We start from the raw sequence: 12,890 nt of genomic DNA, 5'->3' as shown, positions 1-12,890 counted from the left end.
GTTTCATTGGATTTCAAAAGTAGGATAGAAGATTGGAGATAAGTAACAGGAGGTGACATGAGGAGGATGTGCAAATAGTGCATGACTCTCAAAAGGATTCCATTTACATTAGCCAATTCAATGACTGGTTATTTGACTTACCACAATTGAAGGAAGTTCTCCTGTTGTTGACTTCCAATGAAACCCCAGACTTGAGATCTTCATCGCTATCCTTTCCATTAGCAAACTGTGAACACTGTGTTGATATCACTTTATTACAAGTTACAGAGGTATAACTCATTGTGGGGGTGTGAATTTTCCTGGTTGCGATTTATTGTGATTGCATATTTTTTCTTGGTTTAAATTTTCTCCTGTTTGTAATTCCTAGTGAAAATGTATGTTCTTTTAGAACGTGTTTAAAGCCTGACTTTAAATATCAGACAGGGAAATGTCCACAAAGATATTTACATTGTCACTACACATGGAAACTAGAGAGATCTTGATTTCTGCTTTTAATTTTTTGAATCTTATTTCATCTTTGTTTTACTGAACAACATTATCCATAAAGCATAAGGAGCAGATTCCTGTAATGCCTCCAGTTCATAACTCATCTTTCAACAATGGTGCACCAAAGCAAATTTAGTTTGTTCCTTCTGTGCTTACATGATGCTAAGATAGCAAGTTTACACCTCAATGTGTCTTTCTTTAACTATTGATGCTTTTTCTCTTTAGGTTTTGTTCCATTTCTTGGCTTTCACTCTAACTGCCTCTCTTTGTTTAGGGCATTGGTCCTCAAAATATTTCCAGTTACAAAAGGTGTTCAATACCAGAACAGGAGTGCACAATGTAAAGCTTGCAGATTGAATTCTACCCACCTGGGAATGTTGTCCTCTTATTAATCCTTCAAAGTAGCTAAACAAACATTTCATAAAAACTTTCAAAATAGCCTTTCATTTAGCAGTGTTACATTGTAAACTTTGCTATATTTTAAAAACAAAATAATCTTTGTCACAATATTAAGTTTGCATTACTTTGATAAACGGGATTAATTTTTTGTCCTGTTATTCTCACATCCTAAACATATTTGGATTAGCAAACTATGTGTTTGGCCTTTGTCTGTTGAAGAGACAGGACTGATGGACAGAGAAGTTGTGCACAACTGCACTAGTGCATTGGTTATTTAGACAATACAACTATTCTGAATGCTTCATCCTTTCCCTAGGTCAGAAGGAGATATTCCTTTCTATCACCTCTCTCTGCTACCTTCAAAGATATTCCCCTGAAGTTTCTTACATTCTCCCAGAGCACACCGACAGGACTCGACTGCATAGGATATAAACGGTGGATGGCAACTCCTGGTATGTAATCCAAGTTTATTTCCTGTTGTTTTAATTTGAACAAGTAATTAAAACACCCATTGATTAGGGGAGGGGAAAGATTTTTTTTTACATTTTTTCAGTCTAGGCTTTGACAAACCTCTTTTGAAAAAGAGCACAATTCTGACCTATATTGATATTTTAAGATTATTTTTTATGTATTGTTGGTGATATTTTTTGTGACGCATTTGAAAGGAGCCAGGTCTATGAATACCTCAGTGGAATAAAATACTTGACCTCATTTTTCTAACTCGTAACTCTTGACCAGGAGTTGGCTCCTTTTCTCAGTGAAGTCAGACTCACCCTAGTCCTTGTGGGTTTTGTGTGAATGCGGAAGGTGTTTCAATCTGGAGAGTGGCAATGGTTCACTCACCTCACAATTTTAATTTCTAGTGTAAAGTCATTACTAATTTTACTTATGATTGTTTGTAATTATTTTTTCAAAGCTAATGATTAATTAAAGGTGTTAGTTGGAGCACCCGGACCTCAGGAGCAAGTGACAACTGACTGAGGATTTTTATAAACATATTGGAACACTGAAAACACTCTCAGCCAGGGCGATATTATTGCTCCAGTTGGCTTCAGTGCCCTTGGTTTAGATGGAGAGATATAGAATCAGACAGGTTTCTCACTCCTGATCACAATCCAGTGGCCCATTGGAAGAGCATCCCAGTAACATGCAAAAACAGCCAGGATTTAGGAAGCAACTTCAAGGCAGTTCACAGGAGCACTATAAAATAAAATCAGAGGTCAGATCAAAGCAGGAGATACCAAGACAGCGACCCTAAGCTTGGTCAGAGAGGTAGATTTTAAGGAGCTTCTTAAAGGAAGGGAGAGATAGACAGGTTTAGAGAGACCTAAAGGAATTGGGTTCTGCCTCAATGTCCAGCACAGCAATCTGACTTATGTTGCTGTCCAGACTGCCCAGGACCTGGAATTTCAGGGCACTGTCTTTAGAGGAGAAGCAAACTGGAAAGGAAGTAAAGATGAAAGTACACTAGAACCACTATGATGGTACTGCTAAGACCTGAAGAGAAGACTCCTTATTGATGACTGGAAGATATATCGGGGTTCCAAGTGAGCACGGTGTTAACTATTTGAATATTATTTTGGAATTGGTATAGTTTTTGAGAATACAGCTTTGGCTACGCAGACAAAGACACAAGGGGACACAGGTTCAAACTTCAGGAGGAAGCTCTTAGGGCAGATATGTAAAGAGTGATCAACATATGGAATAAATTTTCCAAAAGAGCAACGAAGGCGAAAGCTCTGGAATCATTCAAGAAACAACTGCACGCTACATGCTATAGTCTCTCTGGATGGATGAATCATATTGGGCTGAATGGCCTTCCTAATGGAATTGTTGATAGTAGGGATGTTAATAGCAGGAATCAATCTCTGTCAACTAGTCTACAACAGACTCAGAAATGACATAAGGAAAACCCCACTGCGGGCGAGCTGTGGGAACCTTAGATCAAAGATCGCCCTTTCCCCACAAGCATGCTATACTTACCATATGTCATGTCTTAAATTACTCACATACTGTAACCAAAAATGTTATTTTCTGAAAGAAAACAGTTTTGAAGACTATTGTTCAGATTTCAATGAGTTGCTCAGCAAAATAATGTTAAGTGTATTGACTTGGAATTTTATACAGATTCAATGACCAACAAAAAATTCTCGTGTGAACGGATCAAGGGTTTCAGCACTAACATTCAGATAGTATAATTTCAAGGGCATAATTTCTTTACTTACTCCTAACAACATGATCTCTAGTGCAGTCACAGAATTCAATTTACACCTTGTTATTTGGGGAAACAACCATGAGGGCGTCATCAGAGTATCAGAGAAATTTCATCATTGCAGCATCAGGAGGGAATGTGAACTCAATGAAGGGAAGAATTACGCTGCATGTACTAGCTTGAGGCCAGCACTTGCTGTAATGGACCAGAAGACCCAAGTTATACTGCTGGCCCTGCATTTCTATCTTGCCAGGGATTCCGCCATCCACATTTAAAAGTCCACTGCAAAGTCTTCCTTACCTGCTCCTCTTTTTACATTATCCTTTGCTTCATTAAACTCACATTTTAAATGGCATAATGATGCTTGATAGGCTCAAACAATCATCATTTTAAACAGCCATTACTCAATTGAAATACAATTGCAGTCCACTATCTTTTGATCCACTGCACTGCAAAGCTGGATTATTCAGACAATGACATGTCATCCACCTCCTATGTCTTTCTAGTTGAGTGTAATTAGTTGCAGCTCCTTTTCTTTATTTAGGTGGTGAGACCACACAGTACAGCTGGAGAAACTGCAGGGACTATAGATGCCATGTCAATTTAACTGTGGGAATGTGGGAAACATTGGAACCAGTGAGCTAGTCAGAGACTCCTACAATTCAGATTTGCGAGACATGTGCTCATTACAGTTTACCAAAGAAACCTCAAGCGTAGTGCAATGCCTAAAAGAGTAGTGTAATGTTACATCTGGCACAGGCAGGGTGGGTCAAGTGGCTTTCTTCTGTCATTTCCCTGGCAGTATTATTAGCCATTAAAATGAAATTATGAATGTTTCCATGTAAAACTGCTTTGCATGATTCAAACTGTGTAGCACAAGTGCAACATTTTGTCAAACACAACACTAGATTAAAGCAAAATGCTGCAGATGCTGAAAATCTGAAACAAAAACAGAAAATGCTGGAAAAACTCAGCAGTTCAAACAGCATCTATGGAGAGAAAAACAGTTAACATTTTGAGTCTGTATGACTGTGAAGAAGAGGCATACAGACTTGAAATATTAACTCAGTTTGTCTCTCCACAGACAACACTAGGTTACTTGTCTACTTTTTAATCTGGGGTATAGGAGCAGAGGAACAGGAGCAATGCGGCAGAGATGAATCCATAGTAAGTCATAAACATACAGGAGTCTGGAGAGATAAACAATATGCTCCTGTTCCCAGTTGTGTTTCCAGTTTGATTCTCAGGGTGGAATTTTCCAGCCCTGCCTGCCAAAGGCAATGGACTTTTGGCTGGGCCGCCGAATCTCTCACGGTGGGTCCCATCACGACAGGGCCGGAAAATCCTGGCCTCAGTTGTGTTGGGGAATATTTTGTCGGTGGTAATGTGCTTAAGCACCAGTAGGTGGTGCACTATTGACAAGGATAGAATGTGCAGACCGCAAGAAACTAATGGATTCAGTGAAATAATGTTTTGTTGCTAAGCACTGAGCAGGAAAGTAAAAATGAAAGTGTAATAATATCCCCAAAACATGCAATTGAAAAGCAGAAAAACATTACTGCAGAGAGTAAGGCTTATTTTACTGTTAGTTGTGCTTGGCTTTCCTTCAAATATCACAGCATTCCTATTTCGTCATCCTTGTCTTCCTTACCTGCACCTCCTTTCATGTTATATTTTGCTTATTAAAATCACATTTAAAATGACATAATGATGCTTGATAGGTTCTAACAGTAGTCATTTTAAACAGCCATTACTCAAATTAAATAAAAATTGCTGGAAAAACTCAGCAGGTCTTCCTCTCCACAGATGCTGTCAGACCTGCTGAATTTTTTCAGCAATTTTTGTTTTTGTTTCAGATTTCCAGCATCTGCAGTATTTTGCTTTTAACTCAATTGAAATACAATTGCAGTCCACTATCTTTTGATCCACTGCCCAACTACAAAGCTGGATTATTTGGACAGTGACATGCCATCCACCTCCAACTACGTTGTAGTTGAGTGTAATTAAGTGCAGCTCCTTTTCTTTATTTAGGTGGTGAGACCACACAGTACAGCTGGAGAAACTGCAGGAACTATAGATGCCATGTCAATTTAACTGTGGGAATGTGGGAAACATTAGAACTGGTGAGCCAGTCAGAGACTCCTACAATCTAGATTCATGAGACGTGCGCTCGTTAAAGTTTACCAAAGAAATCTCAAACGTAGTGCACTGCCTAAAAGAGTAGAATAATGTTACATCTGGCACAGGCAGGGTGGGTCGAATGGCTTTCTTCTGCACTGTAAGTTTCTATGAAACTGGACACCGTATACTGAACAATCCTAAGTGCACTAATAGCTACACTAATAACCAATTTACAATAATCAGTCAAGTTTGTAACATGGCTCCTTTACCCTTGCTAAAGTGACATGTATTCATACACAGGGACCTATTCTCTGAAAACAAAAGGAACGTGTTCAAGTCTTGCACCTTTTTTGAATAACCCAGGAGCTTAGGGAGCCTTTAGCTCCCCGTTGTTTTCTCCATGGTAAAGCCTCGGCCAATCAGAGTCAATTTTCCAACCAAGCAATGCCCCTTTTCTCCTGCTGTGTAAATTGTTGTGGTTGTTTGAAATTTGGCATTCGTGCATTTGTCCTGATGAATGCAAGCTGAAAAGCTTCGGTAACATGTCTCTCTAGCAGTGTTCAATTCTGCACTACCAAAGGACTGTTTCCATGAAAGATGCTGTGATGTATCACAATAATACTAGGGATACAATTACAAGGAAATCTGATTTTAAATAACTCTGGCCCACCAAAAGAATAAATTGAAATGTTACATTATGTAGAGAACAATGTCACAGCATTTATCGCTCTTTTAAGAGTGTGTCAGGCAAATTCCATCTAATTTAAACCCCATCCTTCTCAGCTCCATGATATATTGCAGTTACAAAGATGCCAAGGTACTGTAGATAACAAAGATTGAGAGTGCAAGGAAGTACAAGATTGAACTCTATTAAAAACGAAAATTAATAAAACTTCTCTATGAGGTGACAAAGAAGGTGCTGGAATAGAGCAGCTGTTGTAAAATCAGAGATTTATTATCTGCTTTATTGTCTGCTATATTTATTGACTGCTATTTGAGGGTGCTATTAAATTTTGAAATATCCTTGTTGCCTCTGCCTGCCTGAAATGTACATTGATTCCAAGCCTTAAATAATTGATCCTTCAATTCTTCTGATGAACAGGACCAACTTTCAGTAGTTGTAAGAGGGGCCTAATGCCCTCTTTGTGTACTAAACATTTTTATGTTTCTAAACTATCCCTCCTCTACGGCAGTAACAGCCATGGTGATACACAGCCTTCCAATAAAGACTCAGATTCATCAAAGCAGCCTTCACAAAGACTGTCACAACCTTTTATGCCGCTACTATAAAAAAAAGCACAATGCAAACCTGAAGTGCTGGGATTCTATTGTTGTAATAGTTCAAAAAATGTACACATGAACAAGCTAAACCTGATCATTTTGCACTCCAGACATGATTTATAAAGCAACTTTATACTGCACCTTTCCATTACTCACCTGAGGAAGAATGATCTAACGTCTTGAAAACTGGTGCAAATGGGAAAGAAAAAGTCAAGAATAGTCAGTTTGATGAAAGCTTTAATTAGACACGAGACTGTGTGACTTTCTCCATTGGTGAATCACAACAACACTAACTTTTTCTCTTCAAATATTATTAGATCCTTGCTCGATCCACTTGCTCTGTGACTCTCGATTGATATTGACAGTTGTAAAAAGTAGATGCTGTGCAAATACAGGGGTGTCACAAAGGAATTGTTTCCTGCTTGCAGCTAAATTCTTGTGTGTTGATCATCCATTTCGTAGAGTAGAGGAATGTGCTCCACAACTTAGTGGGAGCCATTGACTTCAGTCACAAACCAGCGAACAGGCTTGTCTGACACTCATCTCTTCAGTATATTTATTAAAAATATTTACTGCAATTCATCTATAGGAGGCAGGCAATCTCAGAATCACAGTTGTTTTATAGCCCATGTGGCCACAAAATTTAGCCCTTAAAATGGCTGGTACAGCACATCTGGCCACAACTGGCAGAGAGCCCCATTCTCGGACGGACAAGTGTATGGGAGTGCTGTGCATGTGCCGGAAGCTTTTTAATTGAGTAGACCTTGACTTCAAATCACGCCTCAGGCTGTTTTGACACGTTCTGCAAATGTGGACCATGCAGGGCCAATGATGCCCTCTTCTAGTCACTTACAACTGCATGAGGGACGCTCCCACTGGCACTATTTAAAGGACCAACCAGGTGTAGAGCTTTTGAATTACTTTTGCTTTTGAAGAGTATTTGGAAGCACTGTTGTGCATCCAGCAAAGGAACTTTGGTGACTGGCAAATGAACTGTCCTGTCCGTCTGGCTTGGTTGCAGCCCGTTCATGCCCAGTGACTCACCACATGCAGTTCCAGATTCTCTGCTGCATGCTAAAATACTCACAGTGCCTGTATCTGAGCTGGTGGCTGCAATCATCAGATCAAGAGAGGTGTGTTGTAGCTCTTGGCCTTGGAAGGCTGCAGTGACTAGTCAAGTAGTTCTAACACCAGGCAGAAAATCAGAAAGGAAGAGTTGGGTGAGGGACATGAGGTGAGGTAGAAGAGGCCCATGGTGGCACAAGCTGTAGCTGACACTTAATGCAAGGTTTCAGGATGAAGATAAGGTGTGATTTGAGAAGGGCCATGAGGCAGGAGGAAACCATCATCCTGAATGTTGATGCGAGAGACGGAAGAATGTCAGAGAATGTAAGTGATTGCACCGCACCATGTTTGGGTGACGTGCCTGCCACAGCGGAATAGCAGGAGGTATGTGGAGGCCGCGAGAGGCGTGAGGCTGGCAGCATTGGAATGTGTGAGGGTGAGGGGGAGTGGCTGGATTTTAGGCCTGAGTTTTGAATACCAGAGAAAGCTAATGGGTAAAGGTGATGGGGATTTGTTGCATTGAGCAGCGTGAGAGTTTGCTGGTGTGGTGAATAAGCGATGTCATTTGAAGATGCACTCACTAACCTTGACAACCTGCGTGAGGTTGTTGCACTTCTTATGACACTGCTGATAGGTCTCTGGGGCCAGACTCTGGGAATTGACCTCACTGGTCACCTGCTTCCATTCCTTTTGCTGGGGTGTTGGGGGTGTGGGGGGGGGGCGGGTGGTGTTAATGATCCTGGCCCCCCCATAGAAACATGGTCTCTCTCCTGTTGACCTCCTGAACCAGGACCTCTAGCACAGCATCCAAGAATCTGGGAGCTGTCTCTGGCCTGTGGCTCCATTTGGGATGTTTCTCCTTACAGCTACCTGCACTATGGGCAGTCAACAGGAGCGTTTGTGTAATGAGTGCAGCTCTCCTTTAGGAGGGGAAGGCTATCGTTAACATTTAAGCAGACGAATTAGGAGCAGGAGTAGGCCAGTCAGCCCCTCGAGCCTGCTCTACCATTCAATAAGATCATGATCTGATTGTGGCTTCAACTTCACATTCCTGTCTATTCCTGATAATCTTTGACTCCCTTGTTAGTCCAGAAGCTATCTGCCAATGCCTTAAAAATATTCAATAACCCTCCTTCTACTGCTGTCTGGGGAAGAGAGTTCCACAGCCGCAAGACCCTCTGAGAGAAAAAAAAATTATCCTCATCTCTCTCTTCAATGGGAAACCCCTAATTTTTAAACTGTGTTCCCTAGTTCTAGTCTCTCTCACATGGGGAAACATTCTTTCAGTGTCCACCCTGTCACGTCCCCTCAGGATCTTATATGTTTCAATAAGATCACCGCTCATTCTTCTCAACTCCAGTCGATACAGGCCTCGCCTATCCAACCTTTCCTCATGGGATAACAACATTCCTCCACCCCCCCCTCCCCCTCCCCCTCCACCAAACACCCCGCCTGCCCTAGCCATCCCAGGTATCAGTTAGGTGAACTTCTCTGAACTGCTTCTAAAGCATTTATATCCTTTCTTAAATAAGGAGACCAAAACTGTACACAGTGCTCCAGTTATGGTCTCACTAATGCCCTGTACAACTGTAGCAAAATATCCCTACTTTTATATTCCATTCCAGTCATCTTGCAATAAATGACAACATTCCATTTGCCTTTCTGATCACTTGCTGCATCTGCCTACTAACTTTTTGTGATTCATGTACTGCGACACCCTCTGTACCACAGAGTTTTGCAATCTCTCTCCATTTAAATAATATGCTGCTGTTCTATTCTTCCTGCCAAAGTAACTTATGGTCATTTTCACACTTTGGATTAGGTCACTAAATTATCACTCCCTGACCAGGAATCAAACCCGGGCCATGGCAGTGAAAGCACCGAATCCTAACCGTGAGACCAGGGCAGCCTAAATTTTCATTCCCTGACCGGGAACTGAACACAAAGTGGCACAAGTTAGCTGACATATGCAAATCATTCATGCTGCTGGGCCCCTATTAAGCATTCAGCCAGCCAACAGTATGACTTATTCTCAGCTGAACACTAGTCACTCAAAGTACGAAGTTTATGTGTTGCCTGCCTCAGTGGGACAGGGCGTGGACTGATAGCACCGGTAACAGGGAGCAGTTAGGATCAGGTCCTTCTCATAGAGTGTAGGACTTCCTTCAGGTCAATGTCTTCCATTCTAATTCAGTCTTATAGTTGTGGAGTTCACCAGTAGAGTGGAAAGTACTGTTAGTGTATATACTATGCGGGTGAAAAAAGACTTGCATTTATATAGCGTGTTTCACAACCTCAGGATATCCCAGAACACCACAACCAGTGAATTACTTTTGAAATGTAGTAATGTGGGTGCACAGATAGTTCTTAACATATTCTGTACTGTAGCACGTTTTTTGCTGTGCAGTAGATAAACCAACAAGTGCTCACAAAGCAACTGCAACTGAAAGCCTTGAGACAGAATTCAAACATGTTTTGACCACCTTCAACATTGTTTTCTAATTTACAAGCTAAAGGTGAAGGATCAAAATTAAAAGCCATACTGTCTGCTGCTGACTTATGGAAGCCCATTGAAGAGACCGTTTTGGTCCAGGTGGGATTGCTTGAAGTCATAGTGTTCACTGTAGGCAGTGGGACACTAATCGCGTATCAATTCGGCTTCTGTTTGCTGCTATATGTGAAGCATGGGAATTAGCGCCAAGGATGAAGACCTGCTTACTGAAAATTACGTACAGTATGATTTTTTTTTTTGTTGTGTCAACTTGCTGGTGAGAAACAATAAATCAATTAATGCCTTATGCAGTGAAATTGTGTAGACCAATCCACAATTGTGTAACCACTTTAAAGTATTATTATCCTAGAGCAATCTGGCAGTCTACGTATGGATCATTAGTTGGCTGACCTTTCCCTCATCATTAACTTCCCAAAACTCTTCCTGTAACAACCGTTCTCATCTTATTCTCTCTCACTCTCTTTCCTCTTCTTACTTTCTCGCTCACTGTCTATTGATCTTACTATGGATGTTGCTTTTCCTTCTTTCACTGTTTCTTCAGTAGGTTTTCCAAACTGAACACAGCACAGAGAAGAAGTGGAAGGAGTGTGAAAACTTTTAAGAGAGAATTGGACATATATTTTATTGTTTTAGTTCTTGGCACCTGTCAGAAGGTCCAAAAATTTCTTGCCAGCCTGTACTTCCCTATATCCCTTTGAGTAAACCAGTTCTGTTCCACTAGAAGAGGATTTTTGCGCTTTCTTAATCCATTTCACTCACCTGCCAAGACCATAATTTTACTGTAAACTATTATTATCATTACTAACCATCACAAATTTCTGGTCTGCCACAACTGCCCTTTTAGATACAGCAACACTCACCTGTAAGTGTCCCAATCTTATGTTAAAGAGTGTACTTATACAACCCAATATCTAACTACATAGGTATGTAACACAGTGGTGTAACAATAGTACACCCTAGTAATCTGAACTGGACATTACATCTGCCCTAATTGGGCTTTTACAACCTTTCCAAAGGTAGACTGAAACAGTTAGTGTGATGCAGAAAAATATAAATTATTAATTTGCTTTATTTTATTGGCAGCCAGTGAACACACTGAAATAATTAATTCTCACCTCCATGCAGCTAACTCAAGGACTCTCCCCAGAGAATACCTAAAGCTATATAAATATAGCATACTATTCCCACATGTGGGCTCACACAACTTTCTTGGTCAACCTTTGGATACTAACTGACTCTGGCCATGAGATATGTAAATTTTCCATCATTAGACCAGGCTCTAGGCCAAAATAGCTAATCACCCATTTGACCATTTTCTCCTTTACTCACCATTTCCAGCAGATGAGTGGCTGTCCTTCTAACTTCTGCTCCATTCATTAGTTCACCACTGCCAGTAAATCTGTTCATTTCTTCTCCCCCTTTAAGGTATGGGATAAAAGACACCATCCTCAAAATGAATAAAGGCCAACCTGACTAATTGGGCCCTGGATGAGGCAATTGACCTGTATTAATTGTATCCATTTGAAGTAGAATGTGAGTCACAACACTCCACCAGGTTTATCCAGGTTTAATACACAACTTCCATGCCTGCAGCCTGTGGCCATATTTTGAAATCTGCACACATACAATTTTTTTTAAAACACAGTATTTCAACATAACGTTATAAGAAGCATCACTAAAATCTTTAAGTCGCCAGTTATTGAAGAAAGCTAAAAACTAAAGTTATGGTCGATCTTTGGCTTCCAAATTCTTACCCTTAAAATTTGGTAAAAATGTGCTGCAGACTCCAAGTTCCCAATGCCGTAAAGATGTGGGTTCACATCTGCAATTTCCCTACAGTTGGTGGCTTCCTAACTTCAACTAATGCTTTCCCATAGTGAAGGAAATTTAAAAAAGGATATTTTTATTATATCACTGGTAAAATGCATGGATAAAGGTGCACAAGAGCATGCTTAAGTATCAACAAAAAGCTCATGTTCACTCTCCCCAAAAATAGCAATAAAAAGCATGCAAGCTGGCTTTAAGACTCCGTAAATGTTTCAAAATTAACACAGTTATCTGTACCTATCTATTTATATGTATATATATATATATATGTTCAAAGTAGGTTTGGTTTCTATAGTTCTGAAATATGACAAGGTTCACCAAACTAAAAAAAATCCACCTGATTTTTAAAATTTTTTCATGTATATGTGTCATGTACATCATCTTGACTGGTGCTACAGTAGGTCAAGGAGCCCCCTTCAGTGGACCCCCGTGACATCACTGTGTGTATGTGAGACTGATGCAGCTAGTGTTCACTGAGGGATTCGCAGTCAGTCTATCACCAGACAGTAGCAGGTACCACACCAAAGGCTGACTGCGACGTCTCCAGCTCAAGCTTGTCACCGACTGTAAGCACTGAAGACAGGGGAGACCTCTCCCTGACCTGTCTATCTGCATGAGGACCCAACAATGCGGCGAGTCAAGTGGGCCACACACGGCAGGCAGCTGCAGCAGCAGTGGCAGCTCAGGGCTGTCTCCTGGCTCGGAGTCTGACAGCAGTTATGGTATAAGGGGAGCTCTGTCAAGGTATTGGAGCCTGGAGAGTCTGCACTCTACTTGTGGTAAGCATCTCTTGATCTCTGTGCTATTGACTGACCTTGAGTGAAATCATCTACAAACATTGGGGGATAAAAATGATTAATCCTTGGCATAGAATGAGGAGACTGTCCCTTTTGTTGACGTGTTGCTTCTTTTAGTAAGCAGATCATTTGGCTAGCACATTTTATCTGACAGTTTCTCCCTACGGTTGAAGGGATAAACGTGACAAGG

The 12,890-nt window shown here is 40.8% G+C and overlaps 1 protein-coding gene across 1 annotated transcript in view; it reads left to right on the top strand.

Annotated features, from left to right (window-relative positions):
* Positions 1–12,890, top strand: part of LOC121288298 (rho guanine nucleotide exchange factor 4-like) — a 486,453-nt gene that overhangs the window by 319,986 nt on the left and 153,577 nt on the right. The window contains exon 5 of the mRNA XM_041206830.1: positions 1,202–1,337. Within this exon, the coding sequence (XP_041062764.1) occupies positions 1,202–1,337 (136 nt within the window). The remainder of the gene's footprint in view (positions 1–1,201; positions 1,338–12,890) is intronic.

This window comes from Carcharodon carcharias, chromosome 2 (assembly GCF_017639515.1).
Source record: "Carcharodon carcharias isolate sCarCar2 chromosome 2, sCarCar2.pri, whole genome shotgun sequence".
NCBI lineage: Eukaryota > Metazoa > Chordata > Chondrichthyes > Lamniformes > Lamnidae > Carcharodon > Carcharodon carcharias.
Note: the sequence above shows the minus strand (reverse complement) of the source record. Positions and strands in the feature narration are given on the sequence as shown.